General features: G+C 54.6%; 1 protein-coding gene across 3 annotated transcripts; it reads right to left on the reverse strand.

Annotated features, from left to right (window-relative positions):
- Positions 1-706: 706 nt before the first annotated feature.
- GUK1 (guanylate kinase 1) lies at positions 707-20,803 on the reverse strand. 3 transcript variants are annotated; one of them, XM_037823242.1, is made up of 8 exons: positions 20,649-20,803; positions 4,566-4,679; positions 4,164-4,205; positions 3,378-3,474; positions 2,197-2,335; positions 2,028-2,112; positions 1,376-1,461; positions 707-1,120 (listed from the first exon to the last, which is right to left on the reverse strand). In XM_037823242.1, the coding sequence occupies exons 1-8, from the start codon at positions 20,707-20,709 to the stop codon at positions 1,085-1,087; spliced, it is 660 nt and encodes a 219-aa protein (XP_037679170.1). In that variant the 5' UTR covers positions 20,710-20,803; the 3' UTR covers positions 707-1,084. The 3 variants fall into 3 exon arrangements, with proteins under 3 accessions (XP_037679170.1, XP_037679171.1, XP_037679169.1); XM_037823243.1 differs by lacking the exon at positions 20,649-20,803 and adding an exon at positions 20,325-20,586; XM_037823241.1 differs by lacking the exons at positions 3,378-3,474; positions 20,649-20,803 and adding an exon at positions 5,557-6,444.
- Between the last annotated feature and the right edge of the window lie 434 nt (positions 20,804-21,237).

The raw sequence follows: 21,237 nt of genomic DNA on the forward strand, positions 1-21,237 counted from the left end.
GGGACTGTCCCGAGGCCCAGCACCCCCTGAAGCCCCCAGCGCCAGCTGAGAACACTGAGCATGGCCAGCTGCCCGTCACCCTGGGCCGGTGGCAGGCCTGAGAGCTGGCACCCCTGGCGAGGCAGGTGGCTGAGCAGGCAGGGCTGCCATGTGGAGGGTCAAGGCGAACTTGCAAAGTGGCCTCGCTGCCCTTCTCCTCCCAGCCTCAGAGCCGAAACAGTGGGAGCAGGAAGCAGCCCCAGCCTGGGAGAACTAGCTCAGTGGCACCCCCATCCAGCCTGGGGTACCCTTCTTTGCTCGGAGACGGCCCTGAGGCCAGGCCAGGCAGCCATGGGTGCTGGTCGCCTTTGACACACACACAGGCTGGCCCACAACAGGTCCCCCATCTCCCCAGCACCCAGCTGATGGCCCTTTCTGGGGGAGCAGAGCAGCACACCCCAAGAACTGGGTGTGAGAGGACAGCAAGCACCCGTGGTCCCATGCTCAGGGGCTGGTTCCAGGGCTCCATTCCCCGGAGTCCCACAGCTGCTGCAAAGCCCTCGGACCTGCGCAGCCTCCTCAGGGGTCTGGGTGCTTAGGAAGGGGTGGCAGGGGTGCTGCCAGGCAGGAGACAGATGCAGACCACCCAGCCCCTGCAGGGGAAGCTGCCCCCCTGGGCTGGGCTGCACGGGGGGAGCTCTGCCTGACCTTCAGGGCCACTTCTCACTTTCTCACGGACAAACCAACCCAGGAGTGACTTTATTACATCCACCCAGCTTCGGAAGGGAGGGGTGGGCATGGGGGTGGAGAGGCCTGAGAGAGCCATGGCTGGGGAGCAGTGGGCAGCGGTGTAGCAGACACCAGGCAGCACCCCCCAACCCCGAGGCTGGGGTAGAGAACCCCCCACAGGCTCTCTGATCTCTGCCTGGGAGGGAAGGCGCCCCCAGGGACGGCGGGCCAGGGCTGCAAGTGGGGCACTCCCAGGGGGGCTGAGCCAGTCCTGGGCTCTCCCTGGTCCTGTCAGGGGTCTCACAGCCGGGACCCTGGCCCAGGCCCTGGCCCAGAGTCCATCTGTGGGGCTGGGAAGCAGGCCCACGGCGCCTCCTCAGAAGTGACCAATCCTTTGGGCTTTCTTGATTTCCTGCCAGGGAGAGAGGAAGCGGGGAAGGCTGTGGAGGGGCTCTGGCAGGGGAGAGACCCAGGAAGTGCTAGGTGAGGGCTCTCGAGACCCCAGAGCGGGCACAGGGGCAGCTGGCCCCACCTGCTAGAGCTGCACTGTCCTCATGTGCCAAACAAAGCCCGGAAAGCCCCGGAAAGCTCTTGGCCTGTGCCTCAGCCCTAAGCCTGCCCAAGGAGGGGGTGGCTCAGGGCTTACGGGGTGCCCTGCAAACCCCACCTCGGAGAGGGCCTCTTTCAGAGTCAGGTAGGCCTTGTCCAGGTTGTCGTTGACTATGACGATGTCAAACAAGCCGGGCTCCTTGCCTGAAAACGAGGAAGTGGGGGAGACAGGGGCCAGCGTTGGTATGGGAGGGGGCATGCTTCGGTGACCCGACACCTGCCCCTCACCCCTTCCACCATGACCTCCCTGCTAGGCTCACCCACCCCGAGATGCTGCCAAGGGGCCTTGAACGTGTGCTGGGGACCCTGACTCGGAGCTGGAACCTCCTGAACTGGGGTTGCCCCGGTTTGTCTCTGAGCCAGCTAGGTCCCTGGCCACAGCCCCTGTTCTCCCACGCCAACACCACGAGGGAGGACAGTGACTGCTGTGCTCGGACCCAGGGGCTGGCTCTGCCCCGTGCTCAGGGAAGGGCGACTTCCTCTGAGGAAAAGGCCGGGAGGACCCACCGGGAGGACGGAGTGCCGTAGGGGCAATGCGTGCTCCCCGACCTTTCGGTTTTGCTCCCTGCATCCTGCCCTAGGGCTCTCGAGTGAGTGGGCTTTGCTTGCACTGTGACACTGCTGCCTCAGCACCGCTCGAGAAGCCAGCACAGCCTTTTAATAAAAGGAGGGTCTGGGGACCCCCCTGGGCGGCACGGCGCCACACTCACTGCTCTCGATGTCGGCCTTGGCGGCGGCCAGCCGCTCCGCCAGGCTCTCCTCGGTCTCCGTGTTCCGCTCCCGCAGCCGCTGCTCCTGAAACACAGCCATGGGGTTCCAGGGGGCCCTGGGGTCCACCCGACCCCCGCCTGGGCCCCCACCCGTGCCTGGGAGACCCACCAGGACCTCCAGGGAGGGTGCCTGCACGGAGATGTAGATGGGCCGCAGGTCTGTCTTCTTGATGTTCCGCACGCCCTGCAAGTCCACGTCCAGCACGCAGATGCGGTTCATGGCCTGCACGGCCTGCACGGCCGCCTTGCTGCGGGAGGCGGCGCGGCACTCAGCCCATGTCCACCGGCCCCACTGCTCACCTGGACCCCGGGCTCCACCCCACCTGAGCACGCACCTCCACGGGCACCCGATCTGGCTGTGTAACCCGCAGACCCCAGGCCCGAGGCTCTCGCTGGTCACTCCCTCTTCTCCCTGCACTCAGACGGCAGCCATGCCCGCCAGCCCCCCTGAGGCTCCACCGCGCCTCCTCTCTGCCCTCCCCACTGCTGCCCCCAGCAGCTGCTTTGGGTCCTCGCTGCCCCCTGATGGCAAAACAGGCTTCCCACTTGTTCTGTCCCTCTGCCGGCTGACAACCTCTCGTGGACCCCCATGTCCTGGAGTGGGGGCTGCTCTTCAGGGCATGCAGCCCAGACCCCCTTCCTGGACTCCTACTCCCCCCAAGCCCCCGGCACAGGGGCTGGCAGCCTGTGGGCTACACGCAGCAGAGGCTGTGAGGGCACCTCCCCCCAGGGCTCCCTGTACCCCTGCCAGATGACCCTGCGATGGCATCTCAGGCGGAACCCGGAGAGTAGTCGCCATCCTCTCCCGCCCACAGGGCTGGCTTGGAGAGCGCAGGCACCAGGCAGGCATGACGGGACCTGCCCCAGCCGCCCCAGCACAGACACCACTCCTGGGGTGCTTGTTAGCCAGGCCCAAACGGGCTCAGTGGAGAACTGGGCTGCCAGCCACACAGCCGGCCCTCACTGGTGCAGGGGAGGGAGGCCACAGTGGGACCCCGGATGGGTCTCCCGGGGGCTGAGGTGGCCCCAGAATGAGGATCCGGGACTCAGGAGTCCTCGCCGGTCATCCAACCTACTCCCATGGCAACCCCGCAAACCCCAAAGGGGTGGGTCAGGAGCTGGGGGACACGGCCTGGAGAGAGCCCCCACCCCGGGGCGAGAAGGACTCGATGTCCACTGCCCAGATGCAGGTCGCCTTAGAAAGGGCCTCCCCACTGCTGGCACAGGGCCGCGCTCACTGCTGGGGAGATGCCAGTTCCGAGGGACAGCGATGTCCCCGAGGGGACCTACCTGGTCCCATACAGGTTCCCTGAAAACTTGGCATGCTCGATGAAGTCACCGGCGGTTATGTCCCTCTGCATCACCTCCCGGGTGACAAAGTAGTAATCTGGGAAGGGCACCGGTGGTCACTGGAGGCCCCGAGGACCCTCTCTGGGGATGGCCTGGCTGCTCAGCTGCCCATCCGATACCCTGCCCGGGCAGCTCGGGGCAGGAGGTGGATGGACAAGCAGCGGCTGTGGCTCTTGCCATTCTTGTTAAGTGAGGACAGAGAGCAGAGTTTCCCACAGCAGGGTGGAGGGTTAGATGGGGGGGGGGGTCCTCCCTGCTGCCCCCTTGGCCAGGCATGGAAAGACACTGAGAACCTCAGGGTGTGCTGAGGGCTGCACATGTGTGATGTGAACCACACACGACCAAGGCACAGAGGAGACAAGAAGAGAGCACTCTAAATAAAGCAAAGCCATCTCCAGGGCGCTGGGGTCGGGACCCCTGCCCAAGACCCCACAGCAGGGCTTCTTAAAGTTCTCCTACGGGGACCGTAGCCTTGCAGTGTGCACCCACCTAGCCCAGGGTGGGAGGGGCCCATGTGCAGGCGAGGAGATGCAGGAAAGGAAACTGGTGGCATCTGCCCCGGCTGACAGCTGGCATGTTGGGGGGAGATTGATCTCAGAGCCTGCTGTGACCCACTGCAGGCCGGGGCGACAGGTTTCAGGGGCATTCACCACATCATGGCCCCCATGTGTGACCCCATGGTTGGATTCCCACCCCTGGGCCCCCCGGGAAGGGGGACAAGCTTACCTTTGCCATTCTCCTCCCCAGGCCGCGGGTCCCTTGTGGTATCTGCAAACAAGCAAGGTTGAGCCCAGCCGGGGGATGTGGTGCCCAGCTTGTCCCACCCTGGCCCCCAGGGTCGTGGCTTAGAGAGGCCCCTTGGTGTGGGGGTGAGGGGTCAGGAACACCCAGGCAGGCCCTCCCACTGGGTCTGTGGCATCGCAAGCAAGGCTAAGATGCACCCCCTTCCCGGCTGTGTTATCTCACATAGACATGTGTCTGTGCAGGCAGAAAGCTCCCTGCAAGCTGGGAGAATGCTGGCAAGTGCTGCAGAGGGGTCTCCCTGGGGCTGGGGGCTGGAGGCCTCCTTGCGGTGAGAAAGCTGTGCCCCCAGCTGGGCCTGCCTCTCGGGCCCCCGGCGGAACTCACGGGACACGCTGAAGCCAAAGATGCCGCCGTACTCCTGCAGCAGCTTCTTCAGCAGGGTGCTTTTCCCGGCGCCCGACGGGCCACTCAGCACGACAGGTCTGGGTCCTGACATCCCTGAGGGGGTCGGGGGAGAGAGGTGCAAAATCAGCTGGGGAGGCCGGGCCGCTCCAGGAAAACAGATTCAGGTTGGATCTTTGTACAAAGGCCGGCAGTGCTTTCCCATGATCAGCGTCCGAGCTGGCTCTGGCAAATTCTGCCTTGGGGTTAAGTTACACTGTGATACACACACATGCACATACATACACATACACACACGCTGATTGTAAAGCAGTGGAAACAGGAGACTTCCAACCCAGAAAACAAGCTCAAGGTGAGGCTCTCCACGCCTCTCCCCATCCAGGGAGCCTGCCCTTTGCCTCAAAAAGACCCTGGCCCTCCGATTCTTGGGGTGAGCAGGCCCCTGTCCCCATCTCGGATCTGCTTGAGCCCCAGCCCTGTTCTGGAATGTCCAAGTGCGAAGACACAGCCACCAACCACTAAAGTGGTGTGACCCCGACTCGGGGGCCGCGGGCTTTCTGTCCTCCTCTCCGTACCCATGCCCCCAGAAGGACAGCCAGGGAGGAAACGGGGAACTGGAACAGTGGGTGCACAGCTGCCTGCCTGGCAAGCCAGGTTCAGAGTCCCAGGAAAGGAAGATGGACAGAGCAGGTGGGGGTTGGAAAGGGTGCCAAAATTGGGGACAGGGGATGAAGAGCACAGGTTCGGGGGCGAGAAGCAGTGCCCCCTGCAGCAGCCTCCTGGCAGAGCTCCCCTGCAGCTGAGCTCTGAGGTCCGCCCCGACGGCATCTGGCTTCCCACGTCGCTGTGGGAACACCTCCCAGGTGAAGGCTACCTGCAGGTGGCCAGACTTGCCTGGTTCCCAGCCCCTGGGCCCACGCCTGCCCTGCCTGAGCTGGACACACTCTCTCGGTCTGCCCGGGACGTGACACACCTCCTCTCTGGAGCCTGGACTCTGCCCGGGGTGGCTGGCACACGCGCACTCGGCAGGCTGCAGCACAGATGGGGCCGTGAGCTGGCGGGCAGAGCCGTGTCCCTAATCCCTGCCGGACCCGCCCTCTGAGCAGGGAATCTTGGGGGCATTACGGTGTGCTGCAGCCTGCGCGCCGCCACACCCTCCCTGCTGCTCCTTGACCTTGAGAAGGGCGTGCATGCGCTCACACGCACCCACACCCACACCCACATGTACACGTGAGCAGGTTGCGGGGATGCCAGAAGCCACAAGAAGCAGACTCTGGGGGTCCGGGCGGCTTCGGCTCAGCTGGGAAGAAGCGGGGACGGTTCAGAAAACAGCGACCCCAACCGGCCAACACCTGCTGTTCTCTGCGGGCGGTCCCTGGGCCAGGGTTCCAAGGAGCAGGAGGGGCTCGGCTCAGGGGACAGATGTACAGACACACGGGACTCCCATAGCTAGGGTGGCAGCGATGGACGCGGAACAGGGAGAGCAGCTTGGAGAATGTCACCTGGGGGCCCCATGCAGAGTTTCAGGGTGCTGGAGCGGTTTTCAGAACACCTCCCTGGCTATGAGAGCTGTGTCTGGAGATTGGGGTGCCCCTGCACCCGCCAAGCTCTCCCCAGAGGCCCAACTGGCAAGGGCAGCAGGCTTGAGGCTTGTGGCTTGTGGCTGTGGCGTAACTCAGATGGTCAGCAGACGGACAGACAGGCCCCAGAAGGATGAGCTGTGGCCTCGGGAGGCCCCCCAGCAGGCTCTGGGCCCAGCGTGTGGCGGAGGAGCGCTCAGCTCGCGTGGTGGCTCCCAGCCACGCTCACCAGATGGTCACCACTGCATCCTCCTCACTAAACCACCGCCCCTCTAATTCCATGACTTACCGCCCCCTCCCTCCACACACCCTTGAAAAGCTGTTCAGAAAAAAAAAGGCAATAAAAATGACCGATTACTTCAAAAAGACATAGGAAGACGAGAACTGAGGAAACCTACCAAATGTCAAGAGTTACTGTCTCCAAGGACAGCATTCTTGCCCCGTTTCTGCCTCTCCCAGCTTTCTATGATAGGAATGTACCATTTTTATTGAGCAGGACCCCCCTGGCATCTCGACTCGTTTTCCTGGTTTCCCTCCCAGCTTTCCCCACCCCTGGTACTCTCCATCTTGGCTTCTCCAGGCACCCCAGCCCTCCCATCTCCTCCACAGAGACGGCCTGGTCCTCCGGGGGCTCGGGCCTGGGCTCCCGCAGGGCTTTCCCTCCCCAAACCCCCCCCCAGGACAGACCCCGAACAGCAGCCCCAGGCCCGGCTCGCTGCTCCACATCTGAGTGCCACCACAATTCTGTTTCCTAATGAGTCATGTGCACCCTGCTATATAGTGCAATCCTCTGACGGGCTAATAGATTCCATTTGCTCATGTTTTTAGGATTTTTGTATAGCTATTAATGTTTTGAACTCAGTTGTAGTTGCTCTCCACCCCCTCCCCAGCCAGCCCCCAGATTATCAGTTTAGGCTCTGGGGTATCTAGTTCCCTGAGAAGAATCTGGAAGTTTTCTCTATGTCAGTCACAGGTTAAAAGACAGGCTCGAGGCCCAATCCTGGGTCCTGTGAACGTGACCTTATGTGGAAATAGGGGCTTTGAAGATGTGATTAGTTAAGATGAGGCCAAACTGGAGTAGAGGGGGCCTGGCCCCACATGGCTGGAGCCCTCGTAGGTGGGGAGCACACACGGACAAGGAGGCCTAGGAAGATGCAGGCAGCAGTGCACACAAGCCACGAAGACCGAGGACGGCCGGCAGCTGAAGGGCTCTCCCTGACAGCTGTCAGACATGCCGTGGCCTGGCTGCCACTGGCCTCCAGCCTGTACAACAACACGTTTTTAAAGTCGGCAATCTTAGGAAACCAGGACGAGCGTGCCAGCTTCTCTGTGCCTTGAACCGCCATACAGGTAAGAGGATCCGTGTCTTAGACGAGGCCTGGGAGGGGACGGCTCAGCGAGAAGCACTTGCTGGTTCAAGTGATGATCCCACCTCTTCTGCTCTCCTCCACTTCCCAGCTTTCCTGTGATGACAGTGCAGCCAGGCTGAGGTCATTTTCTTTACATGTCTGGTTGTGCAACTCTCTAGATCTGCCAGTGTCATCTGAAGAAGAGGTCATTGGAAACTGGCTCTATTTCACTTACAGTGTGTGAGTTTCCGTTTCTCTCAGGGTCAGTTTTGATCGCTTATGCTCTACTAGAAAGCCACGCATGACGCGCTGGAGTTTTAAATGCCTACGTGGGTTTGAGCAAAGCCTTGGGTGCTGCCCTTGCTGACCTCAGGGTTTGACTGCTCTAGGCCTGCCGATCTGGACCAAGGCCAGGTCAGTGTGTGCTCCTCGCCAGCTGACAGTGCTCCACGTGCCAGCTCAGCACGGGCTCCCGCATCCCCGGCATCCTTCCGTCAAGCACAAGCCAAGCGACCACAAGCAGGTGTCTTCACCGCTGGGTGCTTCTGGACCCCCACCAGTAAAATGGGGTTTTAGGGTCAGTAGATGTGATCCCTCTGAGCCTGCTGCATTCACTGAAGTCACACGAATTAAGGTCTAATAATCTTATGGAAACAGGTGAAATATGAGTGGGAAAAGTGAGAGCTAAGTCGAGAGCTTTGGAAAGATGCTGTATGGGAGAGCCTCTAAAATAAATGACCCAGCTGGCTGGTGGAGAGGGTCAGGAGACGTTCACCAGAAGTTCTGGACAAAGTCTTACGGGTTTGAGAACAATGCTCTGCCCCCCAAAAATTAACCTTTCCTAGGAGACAATATCCTGGCCCCAGCACAAAACAATGACTGGCCTGTGAGTGTGATTTATGTTAAGATAACACAAAAGGGGATGCAACAGCACAGATGAGCCCTGAAGACATCATGTCAAGAAGCCAGGTACAAAAGGACAAATATTGCATGACCTCACTGAGGTGCAATGGGAATAAGCAAATTCAGAGAGTCAGAAACTAGAATACAGGTTACCAGGGGCTGGGGTTGGGGTAGAATGGGGAGTTAAGGCTTAAATTGTACAGACTTTCTATTTTGGCTTGATGGGAAAGTTTTGGAAATGGAGGGTGACGGTAGCACAAGATTGTGCGTGTAAATAACCCCAATGAATTATAAATTTGAATGTGGTTAAGAGGGGAAATTTCAGGTTGTATACGTTTGACTTGAATAAAAAATTAAAAGAAAAAACATAGGAACTATACAACATAAACGATTAACCCTAATGTAAACTATGGACCATAGTTAATAGTTTTAATATAGTAATATTTGTTTCATCAGTTGTAACAAAGGTATCACACTAATAATGGGAAAACTGTGTGTGTGTATGGGAGGGGATTATATATGGGAACTCTATATTTTCTGCACGATTTTTCTGAAAATCTACAACTTCTCTAATTAAAAAAAAAAAAAAAGCATATGGGACCCTTCTAGGGAAAAAAAAAAGTGCCAATGCCTTCCAGCCAAACACCACCAGGGATGCACCTGCAGCTGAACAAGCTGGATTTGTAATTTTTTTTTGCAGTGAGGGAGAAAACGTACCATGGAGAACTGTGGAAAATCTCAATAACAGTGTGTTAGGAAGACCCTTTTATAGGATTTGGCCTTTGGTTGGGTGACAAAAAAGAAAATGTTCCCAGTGCTAACTGAAATAAAAAGCCACGGGCACTGGGACTTGCTGGGACAACTCCCTTTCTGAGAAATGGCAGGGATTTCTTGGAAGATAAAAACTGGCCGAGGAAGCTGGTAGACCAGAAAGTGGAGTGTTGCTGATAAGCTGCAATCTGATCAACGCTGAACGATAAGACAGCCTCAGTCCGGTAGGGAGGGCCTATTAAACATGGGTAAATATACTTGTGCCAGTTCGTATATGTTATGTCCCCCAGAAAAAGCCATATTCTTTAATGCAATCTTGTAGGGGCAGATGTATTAGTAGGGATTAGTTTGGAACCTTGTCACTGAGTTTCCATGGAGCAATGTGACCCACCCAACTATGAGTGACACTTTTGACTAGGGTGTGACCTCTTGATTGAACGTTTCCATGGAAATGTGGCCCTGCCCATTCAGCATGGATCTTTATTGGATCAATAGAGTACTTTAAAAAGAGCCACACAGGCCCAGATGCAGAGTGGCTGAGAGTGACATTTTGGAGAGGAGCTGCAGCTAAGAGAGGACAAATGCCCCAAGAGCAACATTTTGGAGAACGCCATTTTGAAATGCAACCTGGGAGCAAACAGACACCAGTCACTTGCCTTCCCAGATAACAGAGGTTTTCCAGACGCCAATGGCCTTTCTCCAGTGAAGATATCCTGTTGATGCCCAAATAAACCCCCTTTATAAAAACCAGTCCATTTCCGATGTTTTGCAAATGGCAGCATTAGGAAACCGGAACAATACTATACCATGCTACCCAATGCATACCTGTTCCCTGAACTGTGAGACCTTCCTATGAAAAACGTAAACCGAGCATCGTAAAGTCCTGCTTGAAATCCCCTGACTACCTTTCTAAGCCACGGTAATGTGCTCACCCTGTTGAGATGCTCCCTCCGAAATTCTTGGTCTGAGATCTCCCTGTTCAAGCAGTTTCTTTTTCAATAAACCTGCAGCTGAGCTTATGTGCGTGACCTTGTTTCTTTTGACTTCCCATTTTGACTGACTCCATCCCCATCTTGTCAGATTACGGGTTTCCACCCCAAATCACAGCTGTGAGTTTCTCAATGGCCTCTGCTGCAGAGGCTGGGTTCCCAACTTCCCTACTGTTTTCTGGCTTTATGCCCTCTCTGTATTTTTTTTAGTCTTCATTTTACTGAGATATATTCACATACCACGCAGTCATACAAAACAAATCGTACACTCGATTGTTCACAGTTACCATTACATAGTGGTACATTCATCACCTAAATCAATCCCTGACACCTTCATTACCACACACACAAAAATAACAAGAACAATAATTAGAGTGAAAAAGAGCAATTAAAGTAAAAAAGAACACTGGGTGCCTTTGTTGTTTTTTTCCTTCCCCCATTTTTCTACTCATCCATCCATAAACTAGACAAAGGGGAGTGTGGTCCTTATGGCTTTCCCAATCGCACTGTCACCCCTCATAAGCTCCATTTTTATACATTTGTCCTCAAGATTCATGGGTTCTGGGTTGTAGTTTGACAGTTCCAGGTATTTACTGCCAGCTACCCCAATTCACTAGAACCTAAAAGGGTTGTCTATATTGTGCATAAGAGTGCCCACCAGAGTGACCTCTCGGCTCCTTTTGGAATCTCTCTGCACTGAAGCTTATTTCATTTCCTTTCACATCCCCCTTTTGGTCAAGAAGATGTTCTCCATCTCACGAAGCCAGGTCTACATTCCTCCCCGGGAGTCATATTCCATGTTGCCAGGGAGATTCACTCCCCTGGGTGTAAGACCCCACGTAGGGTGAGGTATGCCCTCAGTATTTTATTAGGCCACCCCTCAAAAGAGTTATTTGTTATTCTACCAAATCAGGGTTAATTCTTGTTATTCCTCCCTTGGTCCAAAAAGGATTTCGAGGTCAGAGTCGAGTCAACAAGATGAACTCACCCTGGAACTGAAATCTCCCAGGTCGTGCCCCACCCTCCCCTCCAGAACCTTCCCTCGGAGCCCCACACCTGGACGCAGCAGCTGCACCTGAAGCCTAGAGGTGGGCAGGAGGTAAGGTGTCCCCACCTGGAGGGAGGACGGCAGCCTGGGGACTGAAAGGGATGGTTCAGGAGGGCCGTATCCAACCTGGTGCATGCCCACTTGGCGGCCTTGGGGTGGCTGAGGGGCGCCAAGCCCCGTGCTGACCACACTTGGTTACTGGAACCCTCTCCAGGGAAAGAGGGCACAGGGTGGGGCTCGGCACTCGAGGGCCCCACACACTCTCCCACGGGAGCCCTCTATCCTGAGGGGTGGAAGTGAGATGATTTCCTGGAGGTGCAGCTGCAGCCGGCTGGACACATTCGGAGCTGAGGACCCTCAGCGCTTTTCCAGTTAGCACGGACACTCTTTCCTCAATCAGCCCCCTTGCTCATGCTTGTGCACCAGAGCTGACCGTAATCATTACTAAGATGTGTAAAGGAGAGAAATGAACAGCACTTGGAGGCAACCTAGAGGGTGTTAACGCAGTCGACTGGGCCGAGGCCAGGAGCCCATGAGTGCAGGGGACATGCTCGAGCCCCTCATTGCTGCTGTGCCTTCATCCTTTGTCCACCACACTGAGTAAGTTCGGGGCACAAAAAGGGTGCAAGAAATGTTAAGACATTATCAACCCGAAAAGCAGCCACTGCTCAAAACTCCCCAGGAGAGTCTCCTCCACAGAGAGCCACTTTGTTGCTCAGTTGTGGCCTCTCTCTCACTAAGCCAAAGCAGCAGGTGAACTCACTGCCCTCCCCCCTATGTGGGACATGACACCGGGGGTGTAAATCTCCCTGGCAATGTGGGCAACAACTCCCGGGGATGAGCCTGGACCCAGCACTGTGAGATTGAGAGGATCTTCTTGCCCAAAATGGGGAAGAGAAATGAAACAAAATAAGGTTCCAGTGGCTGAGAGATTTCAAATGGAGTCGAGGGGTCACTCTGGAGGGTATTCCTATGCAGTATATAGAAATCCCTTTTTAGTCTCTAGTGTGTTGGGATGGCTAGAGGGAAATACCTGAAGCTGTCAACCTGCAACCCAGTGACCTTGATTCTTGAAGACGACTGTATAACTATGTAGCCTGCACAGTAGGACTGTGTGACTATGAAAACCTTGTGGCTCACACTCCCTTTATCCAGTAAATGGACAGATGAGTGGGAAAATGGGGACAAAATTAGATGAAGAATAGGGTGGGATGAAGGGGATAGAAAGATTTAGGTGTCCTTTTTTGCTTTTATTTTCATTTTGGAGTAAGGAAAAGGTTCAAAAATTGATTCTGGTGATGAACGCACAAACGTATGATGGTGCTATAAATGATTGTACACTGTGGATGACTATAGGATGTGTGAGTATATCTCAATAAAACCATATTTAAAAAGTAAATGAACAAAGGAAGGAGGAAGGGAATGGGAGGTTTTGGATGTTCTTTTTTATTTTAATTTTCATTTTATTTTTTGGAATAATGACTATGTTCAAGGTTTGATTGTGGTGATGAAAGCACAACTACATGACGATACTGTGAACAACTAATTGTACACTGTGAATGACTGCATGCTATGTGATTATATTTCAATAAAGGAGTTCCTTTCTGGTAGGAAACTGTTTTCCCACTCGGCTGGTGGGATCTGGAGAGCACTCACGTGGCTCTGGGCACTGGAAAAAGCCCTGAAGCAATGGCACCTAGTGGCCTTGGAGGAAAAGGGTAAGGGGGCCAGGAGTGGGGTCTAGGGGGGTAGGGGGGGGGCACCTACACTCGCCCAGGGTCAGGAACCGGTGGGAGAAGCTGGGCCTTGCCACATTGCACAGGAAACAAATCACAGTGCCTCTCGCCTGGGAGATGGCCTGGCTGGGGCGCTGTGCTTGCCACCACTCTGTCCCCTTCCCCCAGGACCCCGACCCCACGTGGGTGCCCACGTGTCAGCCAGGTGGAAAGGCTGGCCTGAGAGCTCCATCGCCTCCACTGCCCCCAGAGAAGTCCCTTGTTTGAGGGACGAGAATCTGCCCAGCACCTGTTCAGCTCAAGCAGAAATCTACAAGCTTGCCCATTTCATTTCCTCAACTGTCACGTCCAACCTCTCAGCAAGTCCTGTCAACAGAACCTGCAACCATACACTGAACCGGCCCACTTGTGCCTACACCACCAAGCCCTGGACCTGGCCACTGTCGTGTCCTGCCCGGACCACACACCTCTCAGCCACCTACACCTGTTCTCTACAAGCAGCCAGGTGTCGTCTTCTGAAAGTCCAAGTCACAGCTTAATAGCAACCTGCAGAAAACCCTCTGATGGCTTCCCGGCACATCTGGAACGAAGCTCAAACTCTCTACATGCTTATAAAGCCCGCCTACCTCGGGCATCTGCCCATCCCCAGGCTTCGCGCTGTCTATTCTCTCTGCTTACATGCCAAGCCGGCCCTGCCCTGGGGCTGTGGCGCTAGTTGGTCCTTCCGGAAGCCTTGCTTACCCTTCCCTGGCTCTTTGCAAGACCGACCCCTCATCGAGTGCTCAGTCCACACAATGCCCGCCACCAACGGTCAAGGAAAAATGCTGGCTAGTGCAACCAATACTAATTCCCTGCACAGCTCAGCACCACGCCAGTTTCCACATTTGTTCTTCAGCTGCTCTGGCCCCTACGATACTCTCCAGGAGAAGAGAGACCGGGTCTGCCTTGCTCAGTGCTGGGTCCCCAGGCCTGCCACACAGTGGTGCCCGAAAAAGACACGGTGACGAGGGCACCCCGAAGTCCCCAGCTGAGGAGAACACTGGGCTTGTGTGAACATGGGCTAGACACTCGGGAGGACAGCTACCTTCAGAGGCAGGAGACTGAGGTCCCGTAGGCTTTAGTGAGGAGGCCATGCTCCCTGGTTGGTCAGTTAAAGCGTTCGGCCTCAAACTTGGGTCTCCGTGCTCTTGGCCCGTCTTCTCTCCGTAGAGCAGAGGGTCAGCATGGAAAGTTCTAGAGAATGCTGGAGGGGTCCTACACAGTGCGCAGGGTTTCCCACAGCAAGGGCCTGAGGCCAGGGTGTGTGCAAGCCTGGATATGGTCTCCAGGAGGTGCTGGCGTGCACTGAGGCTGAGCACCCCAATCTAGCTGAGGAGCCACCAGCTGTGGAGCCAGCCTGACTCGTGCACGCCCACGTGTACACACATGTACACACACACATGCCTATGGGTACACACTCACAAGTCCACACATGCGCGGGGTTCCAAGGCCATCGCCACTGCCGGCCAGCCAAGAGCAGGCCCCTCTGCCTCCTCCCGAGGGCCCCAGGTCCAGTGGGATGTCCCCTCCTGCACAGGTGCCAGGCACCACGATTGGCTGCTTGGTAGGGTCTTGTCTTTCTCTCACTGCCCCCCCCCCATTTTTTTTATAATTAAACTCAGTTTTATTGAGATACATTCACACAACATACAATCATCCATAGCGTAAAATCAACTATAGTACCATCATATAGTTGTGCATTCATCATCCCAATCTATTTTTGAACATTTTCATTATACCAGAAAGAATCAGAATAAAAAATAAAAAAAAGAACACCCAAATCATCCTCCCATCCCACCCTATTTTTCATTTAGGTTTTGTCCCCATTTTTCTACTCATCCATCCATACACTGGATAAAGGGAGTGTGAGCCACAAGGTTTTCACAATCACACTGTCACCCTTTGTAAGCTACATTGTTACAGAATCGTCTTCAAGAGTCAAGGCTACTGGGTTGCAGTTTTATAGTTTCAGGTATTTACTTCTAGCTATTCCAATATGTTAAAACCTAAAAGGTGTTATCTATACAGTGTGTAAGAGTGTTGTGCCGGTTTGAATACATTGCGTCCCCCAAATGCCATTATCTTTGATGTAATCTTGTGTGGGAAGATATTATCAGTGTTGATTAGATTGGAATTCTTTGAGTGTTTCTGTGGAGATGTGCCCCACCCAGCTGTGGGTGATGACTCTAATTGGATAATTTCCATGGAGTGCTGGCCCACCCATTGGGTGGGCCTTGAACAGTGGAGCCATATAAATGAGCTGACAAACAGAGGGAACTCAGTGCAGCTGAGAATGATGTCTTGAAGAGGAGCTACAGCCAAGGGGGACACTTTGAAGAAAGCACAGGAGCTGCAGATGAGAGACAGTTTGAAGATGGCTGTTGAAAGCAGACTCTTGCTCCAGAGAAGCTGAGAGAGGACAAACACCCCAAAGGCAACTAAGAGTGACATTTTTGAGGAACTGAAACCTAGAGAGGAATGTCCTGGGAGAAAGCCATTTTGAAACCAGAACTTCGGAGCAGACGCCAGCCACATGCCTTCCCAGCTAACAGAGATTTTCTGGACACCACTGGCCATCCTCCAGTGAAGGTACCCTTCGTTGATGGACACTTACGGCCTTAAGACTGTAATTTCATAACCAAATAAACAACCTTTTATAAAAGCCAATCGATCTCTGGTGTTTTGCATTCTGGCAGCATTAGCAAACTAGAACAGGGGCAAAAAAAAAAAGTCTCCAACCCAATCAACACCAATACATTTCCTCCCACACAAGACTGCATCAAAGATAATGGCATTTGGGGGGACATAATACAACCAAACAGTGCATCCTCTCAGCTCCTGTGCGTTCTTCCAAGTGTCCCTCGTGGCTGTAGCAAGCTCGCTCCTTCTGTTTGAGCTTATATAGTGCTCCAGTAAACTAATCAAGGTCCAAGCTGAATCAGTGGGGCCACACCTCCATGGAAATTATCTAATCAGAGTTATCACCTACAGTTGGGTGGGTCGCATCTCCATGGAAACACTCAAAGAATTACAATCTAATCAACACTAATACATCTGCCCACACAAGACTGTATCAAAGATAGTGGTGTTTAGGGGGACATAATACATCCAAATCAGCACAACCACATTTCCTCTCAGGGTTACACTATGCGAGTACTGCAGGAAAGGAAAGCTAAGGGTAACATACTCTGTCTTACCTTTATAAATTTCTGGCTACTCCAGAAAGCTACTGGTCATAGGCATTCAGCCAAAGATCCAGCGGTTGGGCTACATGACATTTGAGAATCTCAAGGAAAGCCCAGCGATTTTAACCATCGCACACACTCTATACCTACCCTGGTGTGAGAGGGGTTTTGAGGTGTGCAGGCACATGTGCAGTTACTTAAAAGGAAGAGGGTAGAGACGGTGTTCTAGTTTGCTAATGCTGCAGAATGCAAAACACCAGAGATGGATAGGCTTTTATAAAATGGAGGTTTATTTCACTACACAGTTACAGTCTTAAGTCCACAAAATGTCCAAGGTAACACATCAGTAATCAGGTACCTTCACTGGAGATGGCCAATGGCGTCCGGAAAACCTCTGTTAGCTAGGAAGGCACATGGCTGGCGTCTGCTCCAAAGTTCTGGTTTCAAAATGGCTTTCTCCCGGGATGTTCCTCTCTAGCAAGCTTGCTCCTCTTAAAAACGTCACTCATAGCTGCACTCTGTTCAGTCTCTTTGAGTCAGCATGTTTTATATGGCTCCACTGATCAAGGCCCACCCTGAATGGGTGGGGTCACACCTCCATGGGAGTATCCCACCAAAGTCACCACCCACAGCTGGGTGGGGCACATTCCAAGCAAATCTAACCATCACCAAAACGTCTGCTCCACAAGACCACAAAGATAATGGCATTTGGGGGACACAATACATTCAAACTGGCATATTCCACCCCCTGGACCCCAAAATGACATTATCTTTCCAAATACAAAATACATTCATTTCATCACAATATCACAAAAACTTAAACCATTTCAGTAACAAAAGTTAAGTACAAAATCCCATCAAAATCAAATATAGGCGTGGTCAGTCCTAAGGCATACTTTTCCTTTAGCTTGGATCTGTGGACTTAGAACAAGTTATATGCTTCCAATATACAAAGGAGGGACATTCATAGGATAAACATTTCCATTGCCATAAGGAGAAAGAGTAAGGAAAACAGGGTTAACAGGACCAAAACAGTTTCTAAAACCCGCAGGACAAGCTCCATTAGATTTCAAAGTCTGAGAGTCATTAACAGAATGACGTTGCATCCTTGGGGCTTGAGAGAGTGGGAGTCTAACCCTTCCTAAGGGCCTTTGCAGCAGCCCTTTCCTCTCCAAATGCTTGGGTGAGTTTTCCAACATATCCACACATTGGGGAGACCACCTTCTCGGCCCCACCCTCCTCAAACATCGGGGCAGCTCCCGGATTCCCTTCCATCTCCGGGGCACACGCTCAACCCCTTCAGAACAGTGTGGTGGCAGCCAGGCTCTCCCCAATTCCCTGGGAATATGCTCCACCCTCTTTGGGGCTTGGGGTGGCAAAACTCCTCCAGAGCATCGAGGCAGAAAGCCCACCCTCGACTTCTGGGGCAAACTCACCCTTGCCATGCATGTGGGCTGCTCCACTCTCCCAGTCCAAGACCTCTTGACTCCAGACCTCAACCTCCATGGCTCTGTCTTTGAAGAAATTTTTCCTTCAGTTTGTTCCTTGTCTGTCTCCTCCAGTCCAGACTGGCAATGGCTCCGTCTATAAAGATCTCGCAAAAATTCTGTTGGCTTTGCATGAAGCATACAGGGGTCAAAGCCATCAGACAATAGGACTTTCCACAAATCCTTTCTGGATAATTCCATCTCTAATCTTGTCTTGTACTGAAATGGCGGCTGGGTTCCATGTTTGGTTACATCCTCACATTGGGCTGTAGCTTCTGGGATTCCACCCCCTGGAAGCTCATAATTTTCCAAGCCATCAGCTTCTGGTTTCTTTGAAACCAAGAGTTCAGTTCTAAGTTTATCTCTCTCCACTTGCATTTTACTATAAGCTGCAAGGAGAAGCCAGGATACATCCTCCACATGTAGTCTGGAGATCTCCTCAGCTAAGTATTCCAGATTGTCACTTTCAAATTCTTCCTTCCAAATTCTCTGCCACTTTAAAACAAGGATCACCTTTCTTCCAGTTTGCAACAACACATTCATCATTTCTGCTCAAGTTCTCATCAGAAGTTATCTTTAGACTCCATATTTCCATAAACAGTCTCTAAAGCAGTTTTGGCCTTTTCTATCAAGCTCCTCACAGTTCTTCCAGAATCTTCCCCTTATTCATTTAAAAAGCCATTCCAACATGTTTGGTATTTGCAAACTCAGCAGCAAAAGCACCCCACTGCTCCGGTACCAAAATCTGTCTTAGTTTGCTAATGCTGCAGAATGCAAAACACCAGAGATGGATAGGCTTTTATAAAATGGAGGTTTATTTCACTACACAGTTACAGTCTTAAGTCCACAAAATGTCCAAGGTAACACATCAGTAATCGGGTACCTTCACTGGAGATGGCCAATGGCGTCCGGAAAACCTCTGTTAGCTAGGAAGGCACATGGCTGGCGTCTGCTCCAAAGTTCTGGTTTCAAAATGGCTTTCTCCCGGGATGTTCCTCTCTAGCAAGCTTGCTCCTCTTAAAAACGTCACTCATAGCTGCACTCTGTTCAGTCTCTTTGAGTCAGCATGTTTTATATGGCTCCACTGATCAAGGCCCACCCTGAATGGGTGGGGTCACACCTCCATGGGAGTATCCCACCAAAGTCACCACCCACAGCTGGGTGGGGCACATTCCAAGCAAATCTAACCATCACCAAAACGTCTGCTCCACAAGACCACAAAGATAATGGCATTTGGGGGACACAATACATTCAAACTGGCACAGACGGCAACTCACCTGGCAGGAAATTCAACTTCTAAGGCATTGAGACAGGAAACCACACACATTTCAGATCCCACCCTAACCCCATACCTTCTGGGAGACTGGAGAGGAAGGTTTTCCTGGCTCTTACAGAAAGGTCATGGTTTGGGGCGTCTAAAAGTGACAGGAAACTCCAGATTATGGTAGGCGCTTTGCCTAGGAGCCCTCCAAGAGAGCCCAAGTAAGGCTTGTGCCCCTGAAGCAGCTGGAACGGGTCCAGGGGGAGTCTTTGCCAACAGGGCAAACTCCCCTCCTCCTCTCCCCTGCGGCCCACCCAAAACTGACTGTCCATGGTCTGGGCTTCCCATCTCCCCGCCTTTGAAAGACAACTATTTGCATGCCTCGTAGGCTCCTCCCCAAACCACCACCTGGAGGAAGGAGGTGTAGCTCATCTCACTGTTCCCCTACATATTCCAGCCACTCCTAGATGATTGTTTAAGAACAGCAAGACAGCACCACCTCAGCAACTCAGACTTCGTTTCTCTGATCCTCTTGCCCCAGGACCATTGCACCTGAGCCAGAAGGACTACCATCAGATGAACAACCACCTACTGTTTGGCCAGGTCCCGTACCACTGGACTGCAGGAGGGCCAGCAAGGAACCCCAGCTCTCCTCTGCAAGCAGCACCAGCTCCACCTGCCTGGGACCACCTCGGCTTTGCAATCTGGGGCGGGGCCACAGCTGACAGCAGACCTGCTCCTCTCCAGGGTTTCCCATCTGTTATTTCTGCCCTGCTCTGAGCTCTGGGAAGAGAGCTCACATTTGTACATGCCCTAGAAGCCAGTCGGGAATTTGGGGACTGCTGGTATACCAGCTTCCCTAAGTGGCTACAGATACGTCTGTAGAACCCGGCTCTGCTCCTCCCCATTCTGCAGTGTCCACAAGTGGCACCCAGCGAGAAGCGCTCAGGCTGCAGGGAATTTACAAGGTGTCTGAAGAATTCCCTCCTAAATTTTGAGGACTGACACAGGGGAACCAGTTTCTAACCTGTCTAAATAAGAAAAAGAATTACAGAAGACAAGTTTCACACATACACACACACGTGTAACTTTAGAATAAAGGGCAGTCCTTTAAATGTAGTAAATTTACCCCGATGGAAAAACTCAGTATATTATCCTGTTTTCCTCACTTTGCTTTGAAACTGGCCCAAACCACTGACCAACCACTGAGAACCACTGACCAACACCAAGGACAATTCCAGTGGCGGGTGAAATGATCAGAATTCCATGCATGCAAAAAAAGAAAGAAAGAAAGAAAATTAGCTCCTTTGATGCTCAGAGCTCTGAATAGGAACTGACGACAATGTGACTGTCGACAACGTGCTCTCGACACAGAGTACTAGAAATGACTCACATGCGTGCAGCGGGCTGTCCGCCGTACGTGTGGAGGAACTGAGTGTGAGCAGCTCGGACGTGCAGGATTCCCGGCGGCTCACCTCGACTACAGGTCCGAGGCCGCCGATCCTGCGAGCGCGAGCCGGGCGGCCCCACGAGCTACCTGACGGCAGGTGTGCGGCGGGCAGAGCCCGAGATCCATCGTGACCTCGCACCCCCGGGACCCGAGCCCGCAAGCCGAGATCCCGTCCCTCCGAATCGCCGCGGGCCGCGCGGCCGCTCCTCCCGCCACCTACCCTGCGCGGAGCCTGCACCTCGGACGGGGTCCCCTCGCCCCACTCACCGTCCGCGAGACCCCGGCCCAGGGCGGCCGCCGCCAGCCCGGCCAGCGGGCGCCGCAGCATGAGGGACGTCAGCGCCGCGCCGGCCCCGCCCACGCCGCCTTCCAGCTCCGCCCCGGCCCGCAGGGACGTCGACGCCGCGCCGGCCCCGCCGCGCAGGGACGTCTCCGCCAGCGCAGGCCCCGCCCACGCCGCCGCCCGGCTCCGCCCCGGCCCGCAGGGACGTCAACACCGCGCCGGCCCCGCCGCGCAGGGACGTCAACGCCAGCGCAGACCCCGCCCACGCCGCCTTCCAGCTCCGCCCCGGCCCGCAGGGACGTCAACACCGCGCCGGCCCCGCCGCGCAGGGACGTCTCCGCCAGCGCAGGCCCCGCCCACGCCGCCGCCCGGCTCCGCCCCGGCCCGCAGGGACGTCAACACCGCGCCGGCCCCGCCGCGCAGGGACGTCAACGCCAGCGCAGACCCCGCCCACGCCGCCTTCCAGCTCCGCCCCGGCCCGCAGGGACGTCAACACCGCGCCGGCCCCGCCGCGCAGGGACGTCTCCGCCAGCGCAGGCCCCGCCCACGCCGCCGCCCGGCTCCGCCCCGGCC

The sequence above is a fragment of the Choloepus didactylus genome (assembly GCF_015220235.1).
Source record: "Choloepus didactylus isolate mChoDid1 chromosome 11 unlocalized genomic scaffold, mChoDid1.pri SUPER_11_unloc2, whole genome shotgun sequence".
NCBI classification, from domain to species: Eukaryota; Metazoa; Chordata; class Mammalia; order Pilosa; family Megalonychidae; genus Choloepus; species Choloepus didactylus.

Bases quoted from the DNA above. Each gene is read 5' to 3' on its own strand.
- GUK1 (XM_037823241.1), bottom strand. From the start codon at position 5,807: ATGTGGGTGTGGGTGTGGGTGCGTGTGAGCGCATGCACGCCCTTCTCA. The intron at 4,680-5,556 runs GTGTGTCACGTC...CGACCCCCTCAG, and splicing joins GTCCAGGCTCCAGAGAGGAG to GGATGTCAGGACCCAGACCT. The intron at 2,336-4,163 runs GTAAGCTTGTCC...CGCCTCCCGCAG, and splicing joins TGGGGAGGAGAATGGCAAAG to CAAGGCGGCCGTGCAGGCCG.